Source organism: Leuresthes tenuis, unplaced genomic scaffold (assembly GCF_036924035.1).
Source record: "Leuresthes tenuis unplaced genomic scaffold, fLeuTen1.0.hap1 SCAF_13, whole genome shotgun sequence".
In the NCBI taxonomy this organism is placed as follows: Eukaryota; Metazoa; Chordata; class Actinopteri; order Atheriniformes; family Atherinopsidae; genus Leuresthes; species Leuresthes tenuis.
In genome coordinates this window covers 14,343,720-14,371,034 of record NW_027325367.1, presented here as the reverse complement: position 1 = coordinate 14,371,034, position 27,315 = coordinate 14,343,720, and the positions used below count along the sequence as shown (strand labels likewise).

General features: G+C 41.0%; 1 protein-coding gene and 1 long non-coding RNA gene across 4 annotated transcripts in view; both read right to left on the bottom strand.

Moving 5' to 3' along the window:
- The window catches only part of itsn2a (intersectin 2a), a 38,201-nt gene that overhangs the window by 4,962 nt on the left and 5,924 nt on the right, over positions 1-27,315 (bottom strand). For 2 of the 3 annotated variants that reach the window (XM_072362004.1, XM_072362005.1), the window contains 27 exons: positions 22,351-22,443; positions 22,167-22,230; positions 21,637-21,812; positions 21,090-21,302; positions 19,679-19,772; positions 16,992-17,134; positions 16,691-16,754; positions 14,840-14,977; positions 14,653-14,759; positions 14,305-14,567; positions 14,080-14,229; positions 13,841-13,981; positions 13,655-13,742; positions 13,420-13,559; positions 11,559-11,698; positions 11,001-11,394; positions 9,549-9,718; positions 8,938-8,998; positions 7,873-8,096; positions 7,741-7,781; positions 7,447-7,613; positions 7,131-7,164; positions 6,865-6,986; positions 5,473-5,569; positions 4,236-4,427; positions 600-721; positions 364-470 (listed from right to left, as the gene is read on the bottom strand). In XM_072362004.1, coding sequence (XP_072218105.1) covers positions 364-470; positions 600-721; positions 4,236-4,427; positions 5,473-5,569; positions 6,865-6,986; positions 7,131-7,164; positions 7,447-7,613; positions 7,741-7,781; positions 7,873-8,096; positions 8,938-8,998; positions 9,549-9,718; positions 11,001-11,394; positions 11,559-11,698; positions 13,420-13,559; positions 13,655-13,742; positions 13,841-13,981; positions 14,080-14,229; positions 14,305-14,567; positions 14,653-14,759; positions 14,840-14,977; positions 16,691-16,754; positions 16,992-17,134; positions 19,679-19,772; positions 21,090-21,302; positions 21,637-21,812; positions 22,167-22,230; positions 22,351-22,443 — 3,745 coding nt within the window. The remainder of the gene's footprint in view (positions 1-363; positions 471-599; positions 722-4,235; positions 4,428-5,472; positions 5,570-6,864; positions 6,987-7,130; positions 7,165-7,446; positions 7,614-7,740; positions 7,782-7,872; positions 8,097-8,937; positions 8,999-9,548; positions 9,719-11,000; positions 11,395-11,558; positions 11,699-13,419; positions 13,560-13,654; positions 13,743-13,840; positions 13,982-14,079; positions 14,230-14,304; positions 14,568-14,652; positions 14,760-14,839; positions 14,978-16,690; positions 16,755-16,991; positions 17,135-19,678; positions 19,773-21,089; positions 21,303-21,636; positions 21,813-22,166; positions 22,231-22,350; positions 22,444-27,315) is intronic. The other variant, XM_072362006.1, reaches the window with a different exon arrangement.
- On the bottom strand, positions 2,005-4,227 carry LOC140266883 (uncharacterized). The gene is made up of 2 exons (XR_011907176.1): positions 3,226-4,227; positions 2,005-3,048 (listed from the first exon to the last, which is right to left on the bottom strand). It is a non-coding gene; the product is annotated as an uncharacterized lncRNA (long non-coding RNA).

The following is a 27,315-nucleotide window of genomic DNA, read 5'->3' as shown; positions in this document are numbered from 1 at the left end:
TGGCTTTGCATGTAAGTCTATGATGCACAAAGTAAGGCTTTGCAAAGTTTGTTGGGAACTTGGAGCTCCTCAGTTGATGCTGCTGCTGCTGGACTGTCAGGTGACCCAACTTGAGACTAATTCATTTCCCTGCGTCTTGAGCTTAAAGCAAAAAGCAAGTCCATGTGAAAGGGAGCAAAAACCAGCAAAACTTTGGCGCTGTTAATGGCTTTTTTGTTGCATACGCACATGCTGCCATGCTCAAACATTCAAAACTTTAAAAAAATGTGATAGTAGTACAGCCAAAATGGCCATTTTGGTGTCATTTGTGGGATCAGCTATCAGTAGTCTATTAAATATGTTACAGTGTACAGTAGGACCTACTTGAGCAGTTTAGTGTTGCACATAATCAGCTCCCGCCAGTTGACAAAGATCACTGCCATCTCAGCTTCAGTCAGGCGACCTGACTCAGACATGGGCTTGTAGAACACCTGAGGATGCACAAACAGGCGAAAAGAACTAAATGAAAAGAAAAGAAGCGCTTTTGAAACTCTCAGTGCTTCAAATGGGAGAAAAAAGGCCAGTTATCTCTGAATATGCCTATATATGTCTGTTTGTACCTCGAGCACCAGCTCCAGATCCTCCACGTAGGTCTCCTCAGTGTGGATGAGCTCGTGAATGTAACCCTGTCTCTTCCTCTCCTGAGGGGTCATTGTGTCCAGCGTTATCAGGTCCGCACACCCTGTAGCACGCACACACCCCATGCACATGCAAACACGCATGCAGGCATGCGCAACACAAACACACGACCATGTGCACGGCAAACACGGGCACAAACACTTTCCTTTCAATACCGTTTGTGAGAAAATACAGAAAGCAGTCAAAAACGCTCCACATGTGAAGATGTCAAAATCTCCCTTTATTATCAGTTCTGTGATGTTTTTATATACAGTTAATGCACGGAGTGAGGCACATTGTAGTTGCAGTGCATGAACAAAGCGTACCAAGCGATGCTAACAACACTGCTACCAAGAACACTGCATTAAAGAAAAAAAAATAAGCACCTTTCATGTTGGAGCGCCCCTCCATATGATTGCATAGGTATAAATGAAAGTAGCTAACGCTTAAGTGAAAGAGCAGTGGAAGACTCAGCTGGTAGTTCAAGTCTATGAGGTTCAAACTTGGCTAAAAAGTAGATTCAAATGTCATCGGTATGTTGCTGTTTGCTCTAAATCTACTCTGTTGGTTTGTATGCTAATATCTGCGTGTTTTTTTTCTCTTTTTGCTGGTGATATCACAGGTCAGTACAGGACGAGTCTCGATTTTAAATACTAGGAAGCGCTTATAAAAAGAACAGTGCATAAGAACTCAATAATAATGTCACAATCGGTTAGTTTTAATTCAAGCAATGTGTTAGCAAGCATCAATCAAGGTGATTTAAGCAACAGTGAGTCCTCACATTGGTCCATTTTAGCAAGGTGTAACGTTGTTAGTGCAAGAATGAGTGACCCTGTTAAAATACTATTATTACGCTACTTTATAGCCTTAATGTAAAAAACTAAATTACTTCAGTTTGAGCTGCTTATATAGTGTATTCAATACCTTGTAACCTAAAACTTATTTTCTCATCACTAATTCCTTTTCCAGTTAAATCTAAAATTATTCATAAACCTGCCAAATTTAGATTTAATTCATTTTTACTTCCCCAAAAGCTTTCTTCAGACTGGAAATGGCATACAAAGTAAGAAACTACCTTAAGACATTGTGTAACAGGCCAGTTGGAAGTCTTCCATGTCATCAGTTTGGTGTTTAGTTCCATTCATCCATTCTCTGTACGCGCTGCATCCTGTTCAGGGTGCAGAGAGCTGCTTATCCCAGCTGCCACTCAGGGGCATTCTCCAGATAACAAAGAGCCAACACACAAACAACTCTGCACACTCATACGTGTGCCTTAAGCCAATACGGCCAGGGTCCAATCTTGCCCATGTTTTTCTGGGGGATGACTGAGGTGGTCCTCTGGAATCGTCTAGTATAATCCAAGAATAACCACTGAGGACCACCTGGTGAATCTCAGCACTTCTGATAGCAACATCTCAAAACAGACACCCCATCACAGACACTAAGGTCCCTAAAAGACCACAGTTCCTGGAGAAGGTTCCTGCAGTAGAAATGCAGCTAAAAAAAGAAAACAGCCCATCTCTTGTCCAGATTCAGCTGGAATAGGTTCTCTTAGGGTACAAAAAAATTGATGGATGGCACTAAAGACCAGAATAATGACCAATATGCTGTCCAACCTCAAAGACCTATAGACCAGAGCAGAAGAGGAGTGATCCAAAATGCCAACAGATACACGCAAAAGACCCAACTTAGTGAATATAAAAACTGCTTGATTGCTTTCATAGTAAATAAAAGCTAAGAAATTATCAAGACTATTTGGGAAATTACATTATCAGTTAGAATAAAAAGAACACAGAAATTGTTAAAATTCATCATCAGTATTACGTGTTTTGCATCTTCCTTATGTCATTTCCATCTACGGGAAAGCTATTGGTCAAGCAAATGATATGTAAATCAAAACTAGGCGTCTGTATGAATAATTCTGAGCTTAATTGCATCTTTAGTAAAACCACACTTTCCATGCTTTTGTATCAGAAGTACAAAAAGCTTCTAAAACTCATGTCTAGCTGCCTCTGCCTCGCTCACTTGGTTAATTAGTTAGTTAACACATCAAGGAAACACAGGAGAGGAGAGAGCGAAGGGGGGAAAGGTTGAGAAATAATGCCCAACAGGGGAAAAAAAAAAAACAGGCAGAGGGGGAAATGTAAAGAGACGCAGGTAAGAAGCAAAAGAAAAACGAGGGATTGTAACAGAGGAGCAAAGAACACCGCAGTCCTGATCAAGTGAAGTGGAAAGTGCGGAGCTGGGCTGTTCTTGCTGGCTGCGGGGCTTCCTGTTGCGACAGGGCAATTCGCTCAGACAGAAGGGGTAAGACAGAAGGGGTAAGACAGAAGAGGAGGAGGAGGAGGAGGAGGAAGAGGAGGAGGAAAGAGGAAAGCCAGCATTACTGTCCTACAGGAAGAGAAAAAATGGACGAAATGGAGGAGTGGGAGGGGGAAGGTGAGTGAGATGGAGGAGAGACGGAGAGACAGTAGACATTAATACCGTTTTAATATTAATGCTGGACTCTTACATGCAGGTGCATTAATAATGCATTTCTGGAAATGTAAATGTTATTAATAATTATACCAGCTGGAGCATGGTGGTCATTTTTTACATTTCGGCTCTGTAATGAAGCACAGACTTTGTGTGTGTGCTGGATGTGCGTACATCAGAACGTGTTCATTGGACAAAGAAATGCATTTAATCTTTTCTCTTCTTAACAAGAAATCAGCTCCTGCAAGAATTCAACAAGCTGTGAATACTAATTCAAACACACACCTCTGACTTAAAAACTGGACTTGTACATTTAAGACCAGCTATCTGTGAATGTAGAATCATCCCCTCGTTCAATTTTGCAGAAATGTCATTCATACAACTGTGCCAGATAAATTTGAAACTTCTCAGCGATTGTTTCATTTTGTTGACTCAGTGATTTGGCAGATTTTAAAGGAACAGTTTTTTTTAAAATTATTTCTGGGACATGCATTTAATCTCTTTTCTTTTCTTACCGAGATAATTCATGTAGAAGATCCACCACTCTTGTATTGGTCTCTTGAATTCAAACCTATTATCATGACACAATTGGACGGTGGTTGATCTTCTCATGTGACTCTTCACATAACACCAAAAAATGTCAAACTATTCCTTTAAATGATTTTAGCCCAGTAGTGCAGTCCATTAAGGCATACTTAAAAGGCCAGATTCCTTTGCTTCCTGGGATCGGAGGAAATGTAATATTCATTCAGATTTAGATCTATTTCTGTAAGTACAATTTAAATATGTACGGGATCAGGCCTTTTAAGTGCTATGAATGCATGTTGACCAAGTTCCTCAGTGATTGATAGAACCAACAACTTAAGGCTTACCATAAGTGTCTCCATGCTCTGACATGGGTAAGGAATCTACAGAACCCGGAGTAAGACCAAGTTAACCAATAAGAAAGCAGAAGTTTGTTTCCACAGTTGACGGACACGTTTTCTTTTGTAATACCAACTGAATGTGTGAATTAGAGATTTTCTTTCATACGGAGTGATGGAAAAACACAGTCCCACTTAGAGAAGTTGTTCAGTCTTAAAGGAAAGCATGAGTTTACTCACATTGCTGGCTGGGATCTGATTCTGTAGTCATCTTGACGTAATTGGTGGGCAGCAGGCCTGTGACCCCATTCGCGTCTCCCTTCCACCAGTCGGGGTTGGTCTTGTCGAGGATGCTAATCAGCTGACCCTTGGAGAAGCTCAGCTCATCCTGATTGGCAGCAGTGTAGTCGTACATTGCGATAACTTGGCACACTGAGGGATCAAGGGAGATGTACAGACAGTTGATGGGATGCGATTTTATTGAGTTGGTCTGGACACTGGTTCTGTGTTCAAGACCACTGGTTTGCAAACACTGTGTTTAGTGCTAAATAGCATATCTTATATAAATAGCATGTTAACATGTCCACCATTTCCAGATTTTAAGATACTGGAAGCCTCAGAAAACCATTTCAGTGAAATAATGATAATTCAAGAAAATACATAGATAAAAAAAATTGAGATTTCCTCTGGTAAACTGTCCTGTGGTCTGAAGAGTTCAAAATCACCCCTTAATGGTCTAGGTGTGTGTTGCTGCACATGATATGCTTAGCTAACAGATCTGTGAAGGCACCATCAATGCTAAACGAAACAAACAGATTTTGAAGCCACATATGCTGCCAACCAGATGTCTTTTCCCATGTAAAATATGGCTGATTTCATAAGGAGCATGATGAATCACATTCTGCGTGTATCATTATTAAAATGGTCCAGGTGTTAAACTGCCCAACCTGCAGTCCACACCTGTCATACAGTGAAGAAAACATTATGAACCCAAAAGGAGGCCTAGAGACTGTTGAAAGAAAGAAAGAGCTGAAAGAAAGCTGCAGCAGAAAGGGAAACTTTTAAAACTTGGTCTCCTCTACTCACAAAAACTTCCAGAGTGTTACCAGCAGATGAGGTGATGCAACACAGTGTCTCTGGAACAAGTTTTATTCTCCTGAACAAACTTTTCCAAAAACATATCAACTTTTCACTTTTTTCAGATAAAAACCTGTTTTTGAATCTGAGTTTTTACTGTACTGTCACTGTTTTCAGAATGGGGTTCATCTTTTTTTATGTAAAATCTCATAATCGGACAAAAAAAAACAAAAAAAAAAAACGTAACAGCATTTATTAGCAAGATTGTCAAAGTAACTGTGGAGTATAACTGTCAGCATTTAGTACAGCGTGATGAGATGGAAATAGGAAAATCTACATATAAACGCAACTAACATGTACACACATCAGGATGTTGTTTTCAGAGTGTGTCAGCTCTCACCTGGCAGAGGGGAGGGAGAGGACTTGCTACTGGAGGGACCCAGGAGCTTGACATGAGAGGAATGAAACCAGCCTCTCTGCCGCTTTTTACCCCGAGCCTGGAGGGGAAAAAAGTCAGTGAAAGCCCATCAATCTCCAGCCACTTCAGTTCAAATCGAAAGATTCTCTGATGAATTGATTTTGTCCGTCAGAGCGCTGAAGCATCCAGTTCTCAGTAGTGTAAACAGCAATTTGTACTGAGCTTTGATGGGCCTTTACTGGGATTCTATATTCAAAGTCTAGAAAAATAATCAAATCAAAGCTCAGCTGTGGCTTGTAAGATCAACAAAAAAGTGCAGTTGAATGTTTCATGCTATTTGAGCAGGCTTTTTAAAAAAAACATGAATAAACTTCTTTACTCTAATTATGTTTTTTTTTAATCATCCTCTTATGTTTTTGACGGTTTTGTCTGTGCAGTTTGCATCGCTGCTGCTAACGAAGCTGTAACCAGAGCTGCAGCTGCTGCCTCAGCACAAAGCAGACAGAGAGGAACTGACCTCTAACAGCTGCAGATGAATGAACTTATGAAAGATGCTGTTAATACTCCCGTAACATCCTGCCCCCCTCTCACCAGCCCTGCACCTCCACGTGAGCTGTGCTGCGACAGTGAAAGGAGCTCTTGCTCTTACATTATTCCACGTTCTGTGTTGAATAAGCTGTTTGTTCTACAAAAGTCATTTAAGTCATTTTAGAATTTGAGGTTGGCAAACCTAACAATGACACATTCGTAGTGCTTTCTTTACCAAAATGTTGATCGAAAACAAAAAGATCTTCAGTTTACTATCAGTGAAGACCAAATATCCAATATAGAGATCTGAAAGGCTGGAAGCATTTACAATAATAACTCTGACGTTTTGCTGCATAAGCCATCTGTCTGACCAGCTAGTTCCTTAACAATATCTTGATAACGATGCTTCTTGCCCAATTAATTCAAGACGCCACATTAACATTAATGAAGCGTGTTTAATAGAATGATGCTGAATTAATTATTCTTACACAAAGCTTGAGGGTGCAGTTGACCTTGGACTTTGCATTTATACTCGGAGCTAACGTTATACTGAAATGCTCAAGTTTTAGAGCTAATTTTGAGACCCTATATGTGGTAAGCCTACAGACCTACAAGGGTGTGTAAATACAGTAGCTGAGACCGTGTCCTGTGAGTCCATGTTTGTTTATGTTTAAGACCAATACTGAAGAGGAGGGAACTGATGGAGATGGAATTTCCCTCATATGAAGATGCAGTTTTTATTTGTTTGTGTTTTTGTTCTACCGTCAATCTTTCTTTTCCTTTCTTTCTTATATATATTTTACAGTATTTAACAGTTCTTGAGCCCATCAGGCTTTGGTTACTGACCTGCAGTTCGCCGAGCCACCAGCCAGAGGAGTTCTTTGCCCTGATCACAATCAGTTGTCCTGGAGACAGGTGCAGCTGATGTGCCGTTGGGGCCTTGGTGGTGGCGACAGCCTGAGCAACCTCTGTTGACAAAACAGAAATCGTCAGCATCAGATTTAGATCAGGATCAAGTAGATGTCCCATTTCAAAGAGAATAACAGAGGTAATCGGAAGATTGTGACCATCTGAGTGTGAGCGTGTGCCGTATGTGGGTAACTTTTTCTCACCAGGTTTCTTGGTTGGAGCTGCCAGTCTTGAAACCTAAATTTAGAATGTGGAAAAGAAAAAAGAAAAAAAAGTATTGCAATAAAACAGAATTGATATATATATATATATATAACTTGCTTGCTTCCAAATTTGATTATTTTGTTTGAGTTATAACAGAAAATTTATAAAACAATTCAGTCAATTAACTGACACATTTTGCCGCTTAAAATGCAATAGTTCAATATTGCGTTGTTACAATTACTGCAACGTTTGAGCAGAAAGAGCCAAACTACCTCGTTTTACAAATATTTGAATGATCAATTCCACTTGACTCACCTCTGGCTCGACAGGTCGGACATAGTTGGAAGGAAACACTCCTGTCTGATCCCCAATGCATCCACGCCACCACTCTCCTTCTCTCTCCGTCACCATGACGACATCCCCCTCAACAAATGTCAGGTCCCCCACCTCTGGGCTCTCATATGTGTACAAGGCCACATATTCTGGTTAGGATGAACACATATTAGATTTTTATTAGATATTAGAAGTTTTGATGTGTGGAAGCCATCACTTACACATTTGTATTAGGTTTAACTTAGCAGCGGTTATTGCAAGATAAATTATACCTACCCTCTAGCTGAGCAGAGTCAGATGTGTCCAAAGCATCCATACTATAATTGGAACAACATATACTGGATTAAGTCTAAGGATGAAGGATATAACTCCAAAAAAACGTGTGTTATTTCATGTGTGTCTTCATACTCTGTATTGCCAGCTGCCTCCAATGCGACAGAACTTTTGGGGAACCACCCCTGTGTCCCGTTGCGTTGTCCTAGCCACCAGTCGTCCCTCTGCTGCAGCACAATGACAACGTCACCCTGGGATAAGCTCAGCAGCGCACCGCTCACATCTGAGGAAAGGTTGAGGTGGGTTTCTGACGTGGCTGACCATGCCGAGACGGCACGAGCAAACGTAGAAACTGAGGACTGGAGAGTAAGAGTAGAGGAGCATCGAGAAGCCACAATGAGTGATGAGAGAACCATTCAGCTTTAGGACCAATCCAACTGATACATCAGCCACAACAACTTCCTCTGACTTCTTTCCACCGTGGCACATAACCTACAAATGCTAGACCTACTAACACTAATGTTATCTGCTGTGAGATGGACAGAAGCAAATGCCTGTGTGACCTGCAAACAGACAGAGAGAGAACGACTCCCCAAAGACAGAAGCTATAAATACACGGCCATCTTGCTGCTGGACCACAGAAAGACCCACTTCTGTTCTTGCCAGAGACAGTTTGTGACCAAGTTATACTACAACAACACACTTCATCATACAAGCAGCAAAATTTACATTACAGACAGGAAATATACGGACTGAATACTTTTTTTGTTAATTAGCGAGACAAACGTTGCATGGATCAGCATGAATCTGGGTTAGCCATTACTGCCCTCTTTGGGATGGTTTATAGTAACTGTGGTCCTATAAAACTAATTACTTTATCATATCTTAAACTGTACTTTTGTTTACTGCAAAGTAGTGCAATTTCCCAAAGGGACAAAATACGACAACATTAGACGTAAGGGTCACTGCCAATGAGCACATATTTGCTTAATATCATATTAAAGTGGCAAACCTAACTGCTTAACATTATCCTGTACATTTCATGTGTCCTCCAAATAATCTATGTTAATCTCTAAATTGACGAGGTAATGAAAGAGAGTTTTAATGCTGCTGCCAAAGAAGGTCAATAAAAGTTCATCTGTCAGTTAAAACCACCGTAAGCCTGAAACTAAAAGCATAGCTCAGTTAAGCTGTTCTTACCTGTGAAGCATCTGAACGTGCAGGAACAGTGCGGTCACCCACCTCCTCTGCACCTGGGTCTCTGCATAAAGGGAAAATGATAAAGAAAGGGATCAGCAGAGGAATACAACCTAACAGTGATCTGATATGAGTTAGGATAGGGTTTTATTCTCATTAACAAGCTCCTACCTTAATCAAAAGGAAAGAACCACACAAGAGATCAAGATTCTTTTCAGCTTTTGCAAAAGGGAGAGAGCCGTCACCGCTGTATGACACAGAAGTAAGTCTAAGCAACTCCGACTCTCCCCCTGTCAACGGCTACAAGTGCATACAAGATAAGGATGTTTTGTGTGCAGCGCGTGTCTCTTCATGTCAGATAAGGATGTGCAAAGGTTTCATATGAGGTCAAATGTCACTACACACTGGTGTGGAACAATACTGTAAGTTACAACACACAGGAATGGAAACGTACGGTATGTGATGATAACAGAAGTAGAAATATACAGCATGTAAATCATGAGATAACTATTAAGGTAACAAGTTACAATTCCTTGTTTTAGTGATACAGACCAGCAGTAATTACTCTAACCCTAACCCGATAATTACCTGCTGATGCTTCTCGTCCGTCTTACCTCGTGTTTAGCGTTGGTGTAGGAGCAGACATTTTTCCCGGTGAGGACGGGGATGTCTTAGAGGGGGAGGCTGGAGGACACTTCTCTGCGTAACTCTGGGGGAACCAGCCCCTGTTTCCGTGGTAATTCCCACACAACCAGCCTGGCTCGCCGACGGTGTGCTCATCCACCTGCATTATGAACAACACGCTCCCAGTCAATCAACGCGTAACAAGGTGAGGATGACAAGATAAACATGTTGTTACCCTGCTGCAGCAATCTTCTGGACAAATTGGGAATAATTACGACCGCGGCAAAACAACAACAAACAATTTGAGTGTTTAGATATCCATCAACATGTCACATGGATTACTCATCCAGCCACTGTTAGTCAGTTTCAGTTGTGTGCCTCATAGGCAGTAGCACAAATTTAGAAATAAAATTAACATTTACAATTGCACATAAATTGACCAACATGTAACTACATATACATGATTCGCCGCTGTGTTGAATTTTGGGTAGTTGTTTTGTTATTCCTTTCCATTTTGGCATATTGTAATGATCTCACTAGTACCAAGGCAGTCTTCTGTATGCACCTGGCTTGCTAACCTTGAGAATCATGTTTTAATGCTGATACTGACAAACTAGCATCTTATATCATGTGTCAGTCACTCATTTCTCTTCGACGTAACATCATTTATGAACATATCTGGCCACAAGTTTAAAAAATAAGCAGATTTTTAACAAGCTCCAAGATTACAGCAAATCTTTGTTAACAATACGACAACTTGTGACAGCAACTGACTGGATAAAAAGAACACTAAATGTAAGCTAAATGTAAGTAAAAGTGCTACAATTGGTTTACTTTATCAAATGGGGCAAAAAGATGGGGTTAGATTTCAGCGCAACACTTGCTTGTTAATTAGCAAAACACATAGCTTGCAGTCTGCAGGAATCTGAGTGAAGGTAATGCAACAGGGTTCAATGTATGGATCTATGATGTTTTTACTTTTTTTAAATGGCAGCGCGATTCAGTTTCACTCTGTATGGTCCATTAGCTTTCTTTTTCCTCTCTCCACACCTCCCATTCTTTGACCGTTTGACAATTTGACCATTTTGACTAAATTTATAAAGCAAAACACTGCAACAGGGGCTGATAATAAGACACAAGATGCCCTGTCACCACACAAAACCCAGCATCACCTTACTTCAGTCTTTTCTATGATAAGGAATAATGTTTGCAACTTAATAATGTTGAAAAACATCATATCTGGTGAGGAACACAGGTCTATATGATCCCCAAACACGACACTGATATAAAAACTATATTGAAAAAAAAAAGGTACTGACCTGGGATAATCAAATAAACATTTTAAAGCATATTAATTACAATTATATTAATATTTACTATAACAATAACAATAATGAAACAAAATGCATGCAGAGTGTGTTTACTGAGTGTGTGTCTCTTACCTCGATGAGACAGTCTGCATCTACACTCAGCTCGTCTGCATTGCGGGCAACAAAGGAGTACAGGGCTCTGTAAGTAGTTAGCTGCTGTCTTCTGCTTTCCTGTTCCTCTCTCCTCTTCTTCTCCTCCTCTGCATCTTTTCTCTTCCTTTCCTCGTCCTCTTCCTCCTTCCTCTTCTTCCTCTCCTCCTCCTCCTCTCTCCTCATTCTCTCCTCTTCCTGTGCTTTTTCCTGGGCAGTTCTCAGGCGAGCCTGTGCCTCTCTCTCCTCCTCCTCCCTTTTTCGGGCCCTCTGCTCCTCCAGGAGCCTCCTCTGCCGTGCCCCTTCTTCTTCCCTCTCCTTCCTCTCTTGTTCCTGCCGCTCCTGCTCTCTCTTCTCTTGCTCTAACTTTGCCTGTCTGTGGGAAACAAACAATGCACTCTAAAGGTGTCTTAAACGTGAGCTACACACAGAAAATATGTTATTAGAAATGAGGCAGACTCAGGCAATGGATTGTTGGATATAATCTGCTGCATGCGGCAAATACAAACAGATAAAAGTTCCGTGCTCCTTCGGATTCACCTTGCAGCCTCCTCTTCCTCTCTCCTCCTCCTTTCCATCTCCTCCTCTTTGCGTCGCTGCAGCTCCCTCAACTTCTCCTCTTTGACTCTGTGCAGGTCATCCAGGACGGCCTGCTGCTTCACCTGCTTCTCCCTCAGCTCCTGGTGCAGTCAAGAGTATGCAGTGCAAATATTCTGTGTTTTAAGGGGCTTCAACATCTTGAAAAAAGTCATTAACGCAACAATTATTACAGACCACTGGCAATTAATATTAGTATGCGGATATATTGCATGTGCATTTGTATATGCTGAACATTTCTGTGTCAATGTCTTTCGAAGACATGAATTGAGCAGGTTTAACATTCTGTGTGTGTGTTTGTGTGTGCGTTTTACCCTCCAGTGTGCATCCTGTTTACAGATTAAATAAAAAGCTGGAACAAATCCCACGGAGAGAGACAACAACAACAACAAAAAGACATGGCACCAAAGTGGACCTCCATGTGATGAGTTGAAAGACAAAGAACAAAGATGAGAGAATAGATTGAATTACTGTGGGATGAAAAGGAAAAGATTTTGGCTACAGGAACTCAAGAGGTGAGATGAAAAAGGACAACAATGAAGAGTTGAGAAAAAAGATAACAGAGTGGGAGGTGAGAGGAGGAAGGGACAACCTTGATGAGAAGGAAAAGCTGGCTGAGGCAGGTCAGCAGTGACAGAAGGCCTCGCAGGACACAGTCATCCATATCTCCAAGCTATGAAAACACACACACACACGTACAAACATATCGTGTAATGATGAAGAGGGTAAAAATGAGGAGATGAAAGATGAGGGTACAGGGTGGGATGGACAAGAGACAAAAGTAAAACATGGCAGAGAGGGATCAGAGGAGTTGCAGAATTTAAGAAAAGAGACATAAAAAAGGACAAGTCGAAGGACCGAAGGGAAGAGGCATCACAGGGAAAAGAAATCAATGCACAAATACAGAAAATAAAACGGAATGTAAGAAAACATCCAGGTTGTGCAGTGAGAAAAAGATAAAGAGAAGGAGAGAAAGACAGGGGTTAAAAGCTTTGAAAGCAAGTTTACAAGCAGCTGCTAAACTGAACAGAGCTTAAGAGAAAGAGCCGGCTTGTTGATGCAGAAATGATAAGAATCATATCGATTATCTCTCGTCAGAGGGCGCGAAAAACACCATTCTACAGAGGTACTGAAATATCAGGCTCTTTGCCAGTTATTGTGTAGATATTAGAATATGTAAAGATGGTTAGATAACAAGGTTTTATTTCCCTGAGGAAGGAAGCTTGAGTTACTGTGACCAGATGCCTAACAGTCGGCTTTTGCAATATTGCTGTGATCCATCTTTAAGTTTCGCTTCCTCAGTTTTCTGCATGGTTGTTGTTACAGTACCAGCCACGGTAGAATGAAAAAAAAAATGCTATTATGGCTGTGCTGAACCTGGTAACTTATTCATTAAAGATAATGAGCCAATATTACAAATCTCTGAGTGGAAAAAAAAGTGAACCTCAAGGATGATAAAAGAATGGTGGAATCAGGTGTTTTCAGTTGGTTTATGACAATCACATGTTGGTTGCACTGTATCATTCATAAATGGAGATTTTCACAACACCTTTGTGTTTCATGGTCAGTACTAAGCAGATTGACCTCAGCCCTATCCAATCAATGAAACATGGTGATGGTAGTGTTATGGTTTGGGCCCGTTTTCCTGAATCTGAGACAATGACGGAAACAATGAATTCTGAATTATATCAGAGAATTCGAAAGAAAAAATGTCAGGAAATGAAGCAAGCGTTTCAGAAACTGCTGGTTGGGCTGGTCCCAGAGTAATTCAGAATGTGCTGAATCATGGTCGCTGATCACTGACCTTAAGCTCCTTGTTGTACTGCTCAATCTCAGACAGTTTGTCTGTGGTTTCTCTTTCCAGGATGTCAAGCTGGTCCTTCAGCCTGCGACAGTTCACACTCTTCTCTGACACATTCCCGGTTAGGGAGCTCACAGTCACCGCTGCAAGGCAAAAGTCAGAGGCAAGAGATACGTGAGATGATTCAGCGGTCCAATTTAATGTCTGTGTGTTACGTAAGCAGACATTTGCCACTCACTGGAGTGTTTGTTGAGGCTGATGTTTCGCAGCTTCTCGGTCAGCTGCTGTTGTTCTGGAACCATTTGCGAGAGCTTCCTCTGCCATTCCTGCCATTCAAACAGTAAACAATAATAGTTAAGAAACACTGGGAACAATTCATTTGCAAAAAGGTTAGACAGGGTAGAGGCCGAAGAAAACTTTTAACCTCAAATTCAAGTTGAAGTGCGTTAATCTCTGCAATACGCGCATCCCTCTTCTGATTGACGAGGTCCACCTCTGCCTTCTGAATCCGCCTCTTGCTCTGAGCATCACGGAGCCGGTCTGAGATCTGCTTGTGCTTGTTGCCCTGTGAGACAAGTTAAACAAGATCACAGCGTGCTCACGTTTGACCAACGGTCTAAACAAAGTTAGTATGTAAGCTTATCGATGTGAGCAGAGTCTCACCACAGCCTCAAGCTCCAGCTCGAGACTCTTCTTTTTCGCCCTGAGTCGAGTGATCTCCTCTTGCTCCCCATCCTTCCTCCTTCCCAGCTCCTCTTTCTTCCCCCGCTCCCAGTCTTCCCTCCTCTGGCGCTCCATCTCCAGCTTTGCTACCTGAAAGTACAAAAGCAGATGGTTACCATGGGCAACAATATTGACTCGCCACATCCCATAGGTGCACCCTCTCACCTCCTTCCTCTCCAGCTCTCTCAGCCTCTCCTCCTCCCTTTGTCTCTCCATCTCTCTCTGCCTCTCCAACCGCTTCTCCTCTTCCAGCCTCCTCCGGTTCTCCAGCTCCCTGGCCTCCCTCTCCCTCCGTTCTTGGGCCTCCCTCCCCTCCTTCTCTCTCCTCTCCCTCTCCTTCCTTTGTTCCTCCTCCAGAGCTAGCCGTCTTTTCTCCAGCTCGGCACTGCCTCGTGCAAAGTTCTCCTTCAGCTTGTCCTCATAGGACACTGAGACGGGGAGGAAGAGAGACGTGTGACACAGGTGGAGATGATTAACGATATAGCAAAGCATTGAGTGTGCAGAATGTCATACCACCGCTCTTGTTCTTTAGTGCAGGCTCTATCTCCGCTGTGTCTATCAAACAGGGAGCTGTGTAGGGCCCTGTTCCATTAACAAGCTCACTGGACTTAATTCCTCCCCTGAAATGAGAATAACATGGACCTTTGTGGGTTTTTTTCTCCATAATTCTTTCAAATTTACACCTGACTCTGTGCGTTACCTGAGAGAGGGAGGTACCAGATCTTGAGGCAGTGTGAGAGGTAGCGGACGTCCAGTCTTAGCCATGTCCACCAGGTGCATTGCCAAAATGAACTCCTCTGCCCGTAGCTGACCGTCCCTATCCACATCCGCCAGGCTCCTGCATACAAATAACACAGTGCTGTGTGTGAGTAAAAACATAACGATGAGGATATCAATGTTTTAAAATAGAATCCATATACTGTATGTCACATGTACATGAGATCTGTTAACATACAGCTGACATGTCCAACAGATGAGAAACACAGCCATAAATTTAAAGCACTTTGCTCTTTCTGGCCTTGAGAGGGGTTTACTGTGAACCGCAATGAATGGCTTAGCAAGGTATGTTGAGCAACAGTTTTCAATGTCAGGAAGGAGGTGCTCTCTTAACATGGCCAGATTGCTATGGTAACTTAACCTGAACATTCAAAATACTGCAGAGGAGGTTTAAGACTAAATAATGGTAAAAGAGTGCAATAATTTCCCAGATTTTTTTTTTCCCTGACAATATTTGCTGAAAAGGATGTAGATTCTCTGCTACGGGAATACATTATACATGCTAACCTGCTGAGCTGTGCAAAAGCTACACAATCACAGCACAGCAAAATGAACTCAGCTGGTGATAAAGGAAATACATAAACACGTTTTTTTAACATGGAGTCCAAAGTGCAGCCAAATCTGTTTTACACTGCTGGAATTGCAGTTAATAGGGCCTGGGTTAATAAATAGAAGTTGATTGCTATGATAGAAATGATCTATGATTGGGACTTTAGGTTTTACCAAGCCAGCCAATGCAAATGAGGCCTATGTCAAATATATGTTAAACATGGCTGGCTGTATCTCTGTAGTGCAGAAATCCTTCAGGGAAATTAGAAAATATATGTTCACCAGCTAGATATTAACTTTGTCTGACATTTGGTACTGGACGGACAGTCCCGACTGCCATTTGATTACAGTGAAGGAGTCAAGCATAATGGTTCAAGCGCTTACCCAGTGAGAGTTGGCAAATATTAGTGACTGTGCCCTGCCTCTCAGTTTTATTGCTTGTTGTTGCAGTTTACCCCACTGTCAGAAAAGCCTGAACAAACTAAATAAAAACCAGAGAGTAACTCTGAAGCTGTAACTCTAAAGCTGGGAGATCATTTCCCAGGGCGTTGTCAGATGGTATATGTTTGTGATCCTCAGAAATGGTATCACAATTGTTGCTGCAAAATTTGCATTTCTATTCTGCTTTATTAGGTCATTTCATATTAGAAGAAAATAGGAAGTCATCAAAGAAATATTTGGAGATTCTCAGATAATACACTTGATCTTAGCTTCTATCCTGAGGCTTATTTGAAATTGCTTTTCCATGCAGAGCAGCAGCAAGTGAGTTTCAGATATTTCTTTCATGAAATCCACAACACTCACATACAAATAAGTAACCAAGGTCTTAAACTCTAATTATTAGAGAGATTCTTCATAACTTGCATTGTATCAGACAAGTTTTAATGATTGCATTTTTCATTTTAGGACTGAGTTGGCATGTTGCAGGCTTCAAGCATTCACACTGAGCTAAATTAATCACCTGCTTTCTCCAGCAACAGAGCTAACATAAAAATCTGACTTTAAATGCCTGAGCCAATGATTTGACAGGTGATTTACCAACTGTTTACAGGTAATCAAATCCTTGTATTTTCTAAGATGTTGGACAATTATTTTAAATTTGTAATATTTAGCATCTAAAATATGGAAATGATTGCTACAAAAGTTAAAAGAGGGATACAGTAAATGCTACGGATTAACTGAGACAGATACAAACAGGCTGAAGAGTGATACACCTCATGCTTACCAGATGGTAGCTAGCTGGGTCTGGGTCAGGTTTGATGCCATCAGTGCATTTCGAACCTGAGGTCCTGCAAAATAAAAATCCCAGCAACGTTAATTCACTCTGAAATTGATGTGGATGTGTGTGTGTGTGTTTTATCAAGTGGGGTAAAGAGGAATCCTGAGTACATGAGTGCAAGTGTGCAAAGTGAAACTGACCCCGAGTGTGCTCTGTCAAACTTTGACAAGGCCACTCATGGGGAGCCAAGTGATCCTGGGAACTCTTTAGGTTGATGTATATGTGTGTGCGTGTATGCTGGACCTACCTGACAAGTAACCACTCATGAGCTTGTCTAGCGTGTTGAACTGCTGACGGTACTTGAGTCTCGAGCCCTGCGGAACAGCCCAATCACCTGCACCCATCTTTGGAGAGTTGCTGGCCAGTGATGTGGTGGAGGATGAATTTGAACTATGGAAAGAAAGAAGAAAGGAATAACGATATGCCAAGATATTTCCAAACGGAAAATGAAACCGTATCATTAGGTGCTCAGCGTTTTCCTTTTCCCTTGTATTTGAGCTCCAACTTAAAACCACTAATTGCTCCGAGACTCCCTGGTGTTATTTCTTAGCTCTTAATTAGCTGTAGAGGAAGCTAGTGTGAACAACCACGTAGACAACGACTCTCTGCAATGAGACAGAAATGTACTCTGGCTATACTAATCATTCATTCTATTTTCATTATAAGCTAAGTCTGTGCAAGTATGGCAAAAATGCAGGCTGGGTCCATTTTTTTAACTATTATTATAGCTGGATGGAAACTTGATCTGAATCCAAACAAAAAGGAGAAATTGAGGGATAGAGAGTGGAGTTCTCCCTCTGCCTCAAGTAGTTTTCTTTCTGTATTTATGAGTGTGTATTATTTAGTACTGCAAACATGTTATAGCTTTGAAAAGAAAAGCCTGTTTTTTGTGATATTAGGAAGAATAATGATGACTAACTGGAAGGTAAAAGTGATCTGGGTGGATCAGCCTGCATTTACTTACCTGTTCTCTGATTCCCTTATAGACGACCGCCTCTCCACCTACACCTGAGGTTGTAGAGGCATTATTCTAAACACTGAAAACCGATCTCCATCCTCTCCTTTTCTATAACCGCATATAATGCCAAGAGGAGTGTCAAGGTTATTAGATACGCAAGGGAATCTGGCTCTCAGTGAAACAGCACACAACCGTTCAGGCCCTGGTTTCTTCTTTCTTTTCTCCTTTATTACATCCCACTATTGTAACTATTTCAGGCGGAGATCAAGTTGTTCACACAAGACCATGAATGGAAGTGTGACTGACATATATGTAAAACTAGGAGCCCTTCCATTCGCTAACTCATGTTTCCTCTTCCCTTTAAGAAATGACCTAACATTTGGTGTCTGATAACATTGGCACTATCAGCATTTGATGTAATAAAACCCACTGGTGGAAAGTTCACAGGACTGGTTGCGTTAGTATTGTACAAGTGCTATATCTAATTTAATTGACTATCTGAAACTTATTTGTTATCCAAACAAACATTTGCTTTTCTCTTTACAATTGAAAAAGATTAAGAGCAGGACTAGCAGCTTTGCCAGAATGTAAATACTATAGGTAAACCATTGCTTTGAGCTTACAGCTAATATTAGCATACTCACAATGACACACAGGCAGATATTTAAGATCCAGCCTTACTGCTATCGGTTGTATTGGTGTATATAAATATGAAAAGCTTCTTTTTTATGGATCATAAAGTAGAAAAAATAATCACTTTATGTTTGTCCAGTAGAACTGCTTTGACTGTGTTGATTAAAATTGAAAGTACAAGTCACAGCTGAGCAAATGGTGGTGCAGAGTTACGTTTGTATTGAAAGTGAGCTGCTCACTGTTTTGCTCCAATTCCCTTAAGCCTGATTCATGGTCGCATGTATATTTGAAGGAGTTTGAAGGATTTTGTGTATGCAACCAACACAGTCAGGCTGGCATGCAGACCTCCAAAAACAACCCTCGCAAATAATGCAACACACAGATCCAATGCTGATCCGTTAAAAAACACATCAGCGGCGCAGTGCTGCAGCACGTAATATGACACACATCAAGTGCCGCCACTAACACCAATAGGAAACATCAAGTTGTCGCTCTCATCTGACCACACAGTTTGTGGGCTATGGTTACTTCAGGTACAAATTTTCCCTAGTTATCTATTTTAAATTATTATATAAAAAAAATAAGAGAAGTTAATGCCACATTCAGACATCAATTTGTAAATTGTCTTCTGGTGGCATTTCATGAGGAGATTGTGGGTCATAAAGCTCCTGTTATTTCACTAATCTCTCCTCATACATTTATATTCGCAATGTATTCGATATGATACGGTCCTGCCAATAAACACAGGAGAGCAAAACATTAAGAGCTCCTAAAGCACCATATAAGAGGAGTAGCTATGGGAAGGTTGTGGATGTACTTGTATGCAGCTGGTATAGTTAAAGAATGTGGTTTTTTTTTCAGGAGTGATGATTCTTGAAAGCAGGACAGTTTTAAGAAGTGATGGGGGCGACGCATCGCTCTGATTTTTCCAGAAATAAAAATCAGGACGTAAAAATGAACAACCTTCACAATGACCTCTCTCCACAAGAATGCCATCGGATTCCGGTTCTCCTGTGTTTATGACTCAAAACCAAGGCCACTTCCTACTGCTGCCAACAAGAACATCTGATTTCAAAATGTCCTTCCTGCTCTCTCTACTATCTAAATGTTTCATCTCTGCCTGTGTTCAGATTCTCAACCCTCCCCCCGAAATGCTGCCTCCGTGTAAGCACTGAAATGAAGGGCTTAGTTGTTTTCGATGGAAGCCAATGCTGTAACCTGCATCTTTGCGTAATTAAAGGTACATTGTAAAATACTTTGACTCGTATGTAAAACTACACACTTGGCTCTAAATCCAAGAGTCAGCATACACATATATATACACACAGCTGTCATGTTCTCACCTGCTCGATCCCAGGTCCAGCAGAGAGTTGGCCTTTGACATGCCCGTTGATGGCGAGAAAGTCATAGGAGAGGAGAAGCCAGAGACAGGGGGGCCTGAAAATAAGTTTGAAAGAGGCACTTTTAAACAATTTAGAAAATCCAATATAATCTTAGTGAGCAAATGTAGATAAACACACAGAGTGAGAGAACACGTGCTTTTCTTAGACACACTCTAGACACTTGAGCGCAGTTTTCCTTGAATGTGCGTACATCTAATCTTATTTCTTCATATCTTACAGTCGCTGCACACGGAGCTGCAGCAGCAAGGTGACTGACATCTGGCAAAAAACAAAGAGACTGCCGTCGTCTGCCTCACTGCACTAAAGGGGGTTTGTCTCATGAGCTGCGGCATGTTTTCATCGGCAGAGAGTGGAATAAAGAATAAGAGAACACCAGACAAAAGAGTAATTTCACACTCACTCTCATTAGACCGCTGAAGTCGCAGACAAAAATTGTGGTTGATTACACTGAGATTAAAGCGAGCAGAGAAGGGACAGATGGAGGAGGGGTGAGATAAAAGAGAAGTCCTAACAGAAGAGAAGATACTGTAAAAATGAGAGAATTACATATTCTTAAATGCACTTGGTATCTACTGCCTCTTTTTTTTAATCTCATAGGTGACAAGGAGGTATACACCTGGAGTGCCGAAAAAAAACACAAAAAAACCCACACTCGATGTCAGGTGTGCATCCACCACAAGGTAAATATATTCATTCTCACTATCTTTCTGCACCACTGCAGCTCAGGACATGCATAACCGACCCTGATAAACTAAATATTTCCACCATGATTATTAAAAAGATAAATAAAACAAAATCACCCTGCACATAAAGTTATTCTTAAGTTGCTAGCAGCTGGCAGCTTCACATGAGTGAATAAGAGGATTACGCCTTTAAAAATGTGAAGACTTTTTTTAAACTCAACCGCAGAACATTTCTGTCATTCTTGCAACTTTTGGACCTACTTCAGCTTCTTGCACCTTTGCGGTAAAATTGAACAGGATTAAAGTTCCTAGAACTCCGTTTTTAGGTCTTAAATGTACTACATTTTGACACTCTCCTAACAATAAGTAACATTAGTGATATGTGTAGTCTAGGGGTTTGTATGTGTATGATCCAGACAATTTATATATGTGCCAGTTGTTTGAACATATAAATGCAACTCCCCTTAAAAAAAAAAAAAAAAGAAGTGAAAAATAATGCAAACGATGCTGAGTGAACAAAGCTCAAAATCATGGACAGGTACAGGTTCAAGTATATTCCCCTTTTTGAGCCATTGCCAAGTTTGAATCAACTGGTACTAATCCACTGGTCTGCATCTGTTTTGATTTGTCCAAGACCAAAATAGGAATGGTTCTACTGCAGAACCAACCTGCATTGTTTAGAACCAGGGGTGGGGTGAGGAGAGTGATGCTGCCGTTGGGGAGCCCAGAGTGTCCAAATGAGGTGATCAGGGGTAGAGTCATTGGTGCTGGCACCAGGGGTTGCATAGAGCGCAAAGGTGGGTTAGCTGGGATGGGTGTTAGGATGGGCATGGTGGGCATGGATGACAGACCAACTGACAGGTTTGGCATAGATCCCATTCCTATAACACACAAGTGAACATGAGGAGATCATGAGCACTGTTTAGAGGACAGACCAACATGTTAGGTTACATTTAAAAATGGGTTACCTTTGTTTTCTGAACTTACTGTAATTAGTACAGTGTTATCTGTACCTATGAAAGACTGCAATCATTTTGTAAAAATAAGTATTTGTAAGACAAGCCATTTTCTTTAATATATATATAGTTACCTAAATTCTTAAATACAATTCTTAAAAAGTGCATTTTTTTTAATCGACTGCTGGTGAAGAAATGCATCTGAGAGGTGGAGGTGTAAAGCTCAAAAGTGATGGTTTGCATACAAATTTCTTTTTACCAAATCGTGCTGATGAAGGGGTCGTTGAGCTGCTGTTGGAAGCAAGAGGTTGCTTCATGATGATCGGCAAGGCAGAGGGCAAGTTCCGCCCCTGAAGCTTGAGCTTAATGAGTTTCATAGCGATGGAAAACTCCAATCTGTCCATCTTCCCATCACTGTCTATGTCTGCTAGGTGCCTACAGGAGGTGAAAACATAGAAATGTGAAAGTTACAGCAACATTCATTGTATTTTTTTCCCCTTTATTGAAACAATAGGAATTACACATTACACAAGGGACAAGGCCCTGGTGGGACTGAATTCCAGTGGCATTTTTCACACAAAAGCCCCCACACACACAGTGCTGTAATTACTATACACACGCATAGTTTACTAGGTGTGGCAGGTTGTGAAGGAAATGAGTGCTCAACAGGAAGTGGAAAACAGGCTGATATACTGAACTGACTCTAACAAAAAGCTTGGGCCTACTGGCCCACTTGCTGAAGTTTCACAATGAATCTCGAGAAGAATTTCGTGAAGTTTTTATAGTTACCAAATCTCAGCCAGGACAGAAGCAGGGAGGCCAGACTGCAGAAAGAATTTCCTTGCTTGTTCTCCTGCAGACAAAAAACAACCACAGCTGCTCAAAGAGCTGGTAACCTGATACAGCTCTATTATAGGTGCTGAATGTAATTCAGAACATAGTATCTAGTCTATTTGTTGTGACAACAGCCTACCTGACACATATCCGAGGATTGGTGCGAGGGTTTCAAATTGTTTGTCATGTTTCCCCCTCTCCTCTGGAGTAATGGCCCACACACTGGCTCCACCTGGACAGAACCAAGAGAATCAGTTAGCACAAAGTTAGCACCCACCAAGGGCTGAATGCAGGTGAATTTTGGGTTTGACAGACAAATAATTTTGGGCCAACTTGAAATAACAGCGTTGAGTTTTTCGTTGCCATCAGAACAATGCTTTATTTCTTATTGAAAGAGTTAAGAACAATATTATAAATGTGTATTGAATCCTTAAAGTGAGGCTAAAAATTAGTTTGCATACCAAAGACCAGAGGTAACTTCTTTTACGGCAAATAATGCATGATGCAGTTTTATGGCTGAAAAAAGAATGTTGTGAACTTTGAACCCTGAGTGGGACATTGAAGCTTCTTCACATCTTTATGAAAATGTTAATGATACCACAGCCCGTTTGCGACAGACCATAAGGGTGTGCCAACAACATCAAAGTCCCAGTTCCCAGCCTTTTTGGCTCCTGGCCAAACAAAACTAAATATCTGTGCTTACAGTCCCTCCACACTGGTTGCATGTCCGCCTACCAGTTTGAATGACTTCAACTTAACGGTGATTTCCCCTGTAACTATTGCTGTTATTGGGCTTTTTTTTTTTTTTTTTAGTTCAGAGCACCCTGAAATAATGAATACAGGAGAAAATAAGAATGATAACTACGTGTCCTTTGTATAGAAAGATGTCTGAAAATGGCTACAAAACTAAACAAAATGAAATCTTCATCTAATGTGGCAAAATGCTCAACACAACAGAGGAAAGATAGAGAAATTTGACCCAGTATAAGTGAAGTCTGATCCACCCATCAACAAAACGAATACAAACTAGCATTCAGAGCCTCACAGCAGAAATGCCAACACCAAATTCGGCAGTATCTAACCATCTACAATGTGTGCATAATTTCCATCCCAGATGAGATCTTCCCCTCAGATGAAACCTCACTAAACCAGTTTGAGGAAATGATTAATGTATAAAACTGTCCACTCAGCTACTTTTCACCTCACTCGGCTCTCACAGCGTCTCATCATGAGTTCAGCGTTGGTCATGAATCAAATATGAGGCCGACCGTGCTGGGTGAAAGGTATGAAACTCTTAATTCTTAATCAACTTCACAAAATGTTTTTTAATAAAAGGGAGTGAAAGATTGTAATCAATTAATCAAATCATAGCACTATAAAGCCCTTTCTTAACTGTTTTTTTTTTTTTTTTAACGAGAACTTGAAAGCTCTACAGCTGTTGGCTGAAGGAGAATTCACACATCAGCTCCCACTTTGTGACAGTCATTGAATGACAGTGGTGACAGAGAGAGTGAAAGATGATAAGACTTAAAATACAAGAAAGAAAACAAAAGTAGCTGCATTATATAAGAGAACAAAAATATCCAGTTTGGCATAAGAAACAGCTACAGACTTGATTAAACTGGTACAAAAAAACAAAAAACATTAATTTTGAGCTCACTTCTTTCCCAGTTCATCCTCCTCTGCTCGACAGACTTTCCTGATGCCAACAGCAGTTACCATAGCGATAAAGATTGCAAACAAAATGTATACATTTCTTCCAAAACTGCGTGCAGCTGATGTATGATAAAAATAGAACAATAAGATAAGATAAAATTAACTAGCTTAGTTTACCAGGCTCAATTTTTGTTGAGAATGTTAGATTCCAGCTGACACACTGCACATTAATCTCAGTGTAAAATCTGATTAATCATTCATTTCTGTATCATAATGAACTGCAGTGAGGTCATCGTATCATAGTGGTCTTTTCATAGAAATCTTTTTTTTTTCTATCCAGGCATCAATAAATATATATATTTTATAACCTAAATCTGCTCATTGTTTTGTTTTGTTATTTTCACAGTACTGCCACAGTTAGCTGCATTCCCATTGTTTGGTTCACAGAAATAGATGGTAGCAGCAGACACAGCAGCAGATGGTTATCCAGAATCTCTCTGAATGTTGTCTGCAGCCATATGGGTCAGTCTTTAACTCACACTTAAAGGTGTATGGCAGGGCTGGGCAACATGGCAAAAGAAATCTTGGTATTGAAAATGGTGACATTTTCATCTCTTGAATTTTAGAAAAATATTTACTATTAAAATATTTACTATTAAGATATTGACGATGACAGTGGTATAGAGTCCTATTTTGTATACACTTTCAGTGTACTGTCAGCACTACTGTGTATAATAAAGCTATTCTCATTTACATATTTTGCTATGTTATTAGACAACAGAACGAGCCTAACACCATGAATGACAATGCGGCCCATTAAGACAACATATTAACCATCTGTCGCTGAAGCGCAATAAAGTTTGACAAAATGACCGTAAAATTACCTTCAGCCCCACAATCATCAATGAGCCTTCATATCCCATGACCCTGCTGTCAACCAGTTTTCCTTCCCGGTGACTTCCTGCCTAAAATTATCACTGATACTCTGGATGTCCCTGGATCATCCCTGGACATGTTTTTTGATAGGCACTAACCACAGCATACCAGGAAACACCCCATATGATTACCAGTGAAAATCTGACACAGGAAGTTACCTTGAAACCTTTTACTATGAAATTGTATGTGGAGGTAAACCTTGAGGGATCACTCCTCTCTTTCTATCTCTTGTAGTTGGAAAATATTCACTTAAGAACATAAAAAAAAAAGACAAAAAAAATGTATTTATAGATGTAAACATTATTTTTCAGGCTATTTTTGGTTTAAGCCTTCACAGATATGGCAGCTAGGCTGTAATTCATTCTGCAGGCTCAGGAAATACCACCCTGCCCATGATGGAACTTCCACCCCAGCACTAACCCAAACAATCCACTGGCTCCTGTCGACCGCACACAGACATACTTCATATGCATCTCTGAGGAATGACACAATGCTCTCATGAGCTTGATGGAGTTAGGGGGACTTTTCCAATATGTGGGAAGTGATGTGATCTGAAATTGGCTGCTATTTGCCCTGTTAAGTAATGACAGATAACACACTGGACCACTGCCTTGAGCTGCTTTCACTATCTCAACAAACTGTCCAAAACCACCACAGCAACACCTGTTCGGGGATATGCTTTCCCCTCACAAAGATGATGTTAGCAGCTCACAGTGCCTGACCTACTTATGGCATTGTCAGCAAAAACGCAGCCAAAAAAAAGTAGTACGAAGTAATTAATCTCACACAGAGATGTGAGTATTCCTCACATTGTCTCATTGGCTTTAAAAAGCCTGTGTTTAGAGCCATTGTAAGTGAGAAGGGGCGGTGATATTGAGCACAGTGCCACTGGGACATGTAGCAAGCATGGCCACATCCGCAGCCTGTCGGTTAACTCAGTGTGTGTAAATCAGAGAGGTCTGAATGCTGTAATAAGTGGGGCACTGCAAAGCTTCTTACACAGCAATGGCTGAATTCGCAGGGGTCTTCTCTGGTTTGACATTTTTTGCTGCCGGAACCACATGGCCTCTTAATGTGAGGCCAGACAAAAATGTGCCAGATTTCTGATTTACTATGAAGAGGCTATAGGATTATGACTTAACTAACACAAATTTGCCAGGGTACGGGCCAAAAGTCAATGCCACATTAAGTACTCCTCTGCCCCTCATTAAGGCTACCTTGCTGACAAATTAACATTCAATCTATCACATTAAAATGAAATCTTGTTTGATGCGGCAGGTCACGGCTGACACCACTGTGGCGTTAAGTGTCATGCAGGGGATGAAGCTCTCTTATTGGGGAACAACCACTGCACTCACTTGTTACTCAAAGCAGCCACACACTTAATTATGTATAACTTTAAGCCTTACTATAATATAGATGGGTGACTTTCATAAAAATGTACCTTGTATAGTTGTCATAAAAGAAAGGGCAAAGGGTTTGTTTCTGTGTAAACTGAGGCATTTTAACATAGGACTCTTTGGTGGGTTTCTTGCTTTAGTAGCCAGCCTCAAGTAATATTCTAAATAACATCTAATTATTCTAAAATGAAACATATAATATATCCTTTGTGAAAAAATGTATTAGACAGCTGGGATAGGCTCCAGCCTGTTACCTGTGCCTGCTGTGGTGCCTACCTGGTTATCTATTGTTTTGACAGGCAACAAAAATGACAAAATCGGTCAGATCTTGTCATGTAGGGAAGAGGTGGACAGGTGAAGGTAGAGAGAAAAACAGACCATATTGCATAAATAATTCAAGTGCAACCCAAAGGAAATGGTATTCGGACAATTTAATTAAAATGAACATATTCTTGCAGGCTGCTGTCCAAACTACAATACTGAGAGGAGCACATAAAAACAACGCCTGTGCAGCAACCTGGAAAACAAAGCCTGAGAGAATACATAAGAGCCTTCAGCCAATATTGACAAAATATAACATGGAGTCCATCACAGAAAAAAAACCCCAACAAAACACAGTACACACACACGGAAAGGCTTCCACAGCAACGTCACCTGTGCAGAACTTAAACCAACTGTACCACATCTCGCCTCCACGGCAGCTGCCACACAAAGAGCCTCTGCCCTGTGTGCTTTCTTTTCTTTTTGTCAGCCTGCGTGCTGTTGTCTAGGTGCTGCCAAGTCCTTAATCAGGAGACGCTCGAGCCAATCCCCCAAACACTAAGCTCCAGTCTACTGGGGGAGACCTCATCTCTGATTTCCACAACTATTTACATATCATACACTTCGCTAGAGGAATACAGATTGATGTTTTAAAAAACAGAAAGAATCAAAGGTCTCTGCAGACTGCAGTGTTTTGTGTTTTAGGTCCAATCCTATTTCCTGCCTTTAGCTCTAACCCTCAGTTTTTCAGAGGCAAGATGCCCCTTTTCTGTTGGGGATCTGTTGGCCCTTCAAACAAGGATTTAGGATCCCTAAAAGAAAAAGGACACCTGACCTCTGCAAAAGGATTT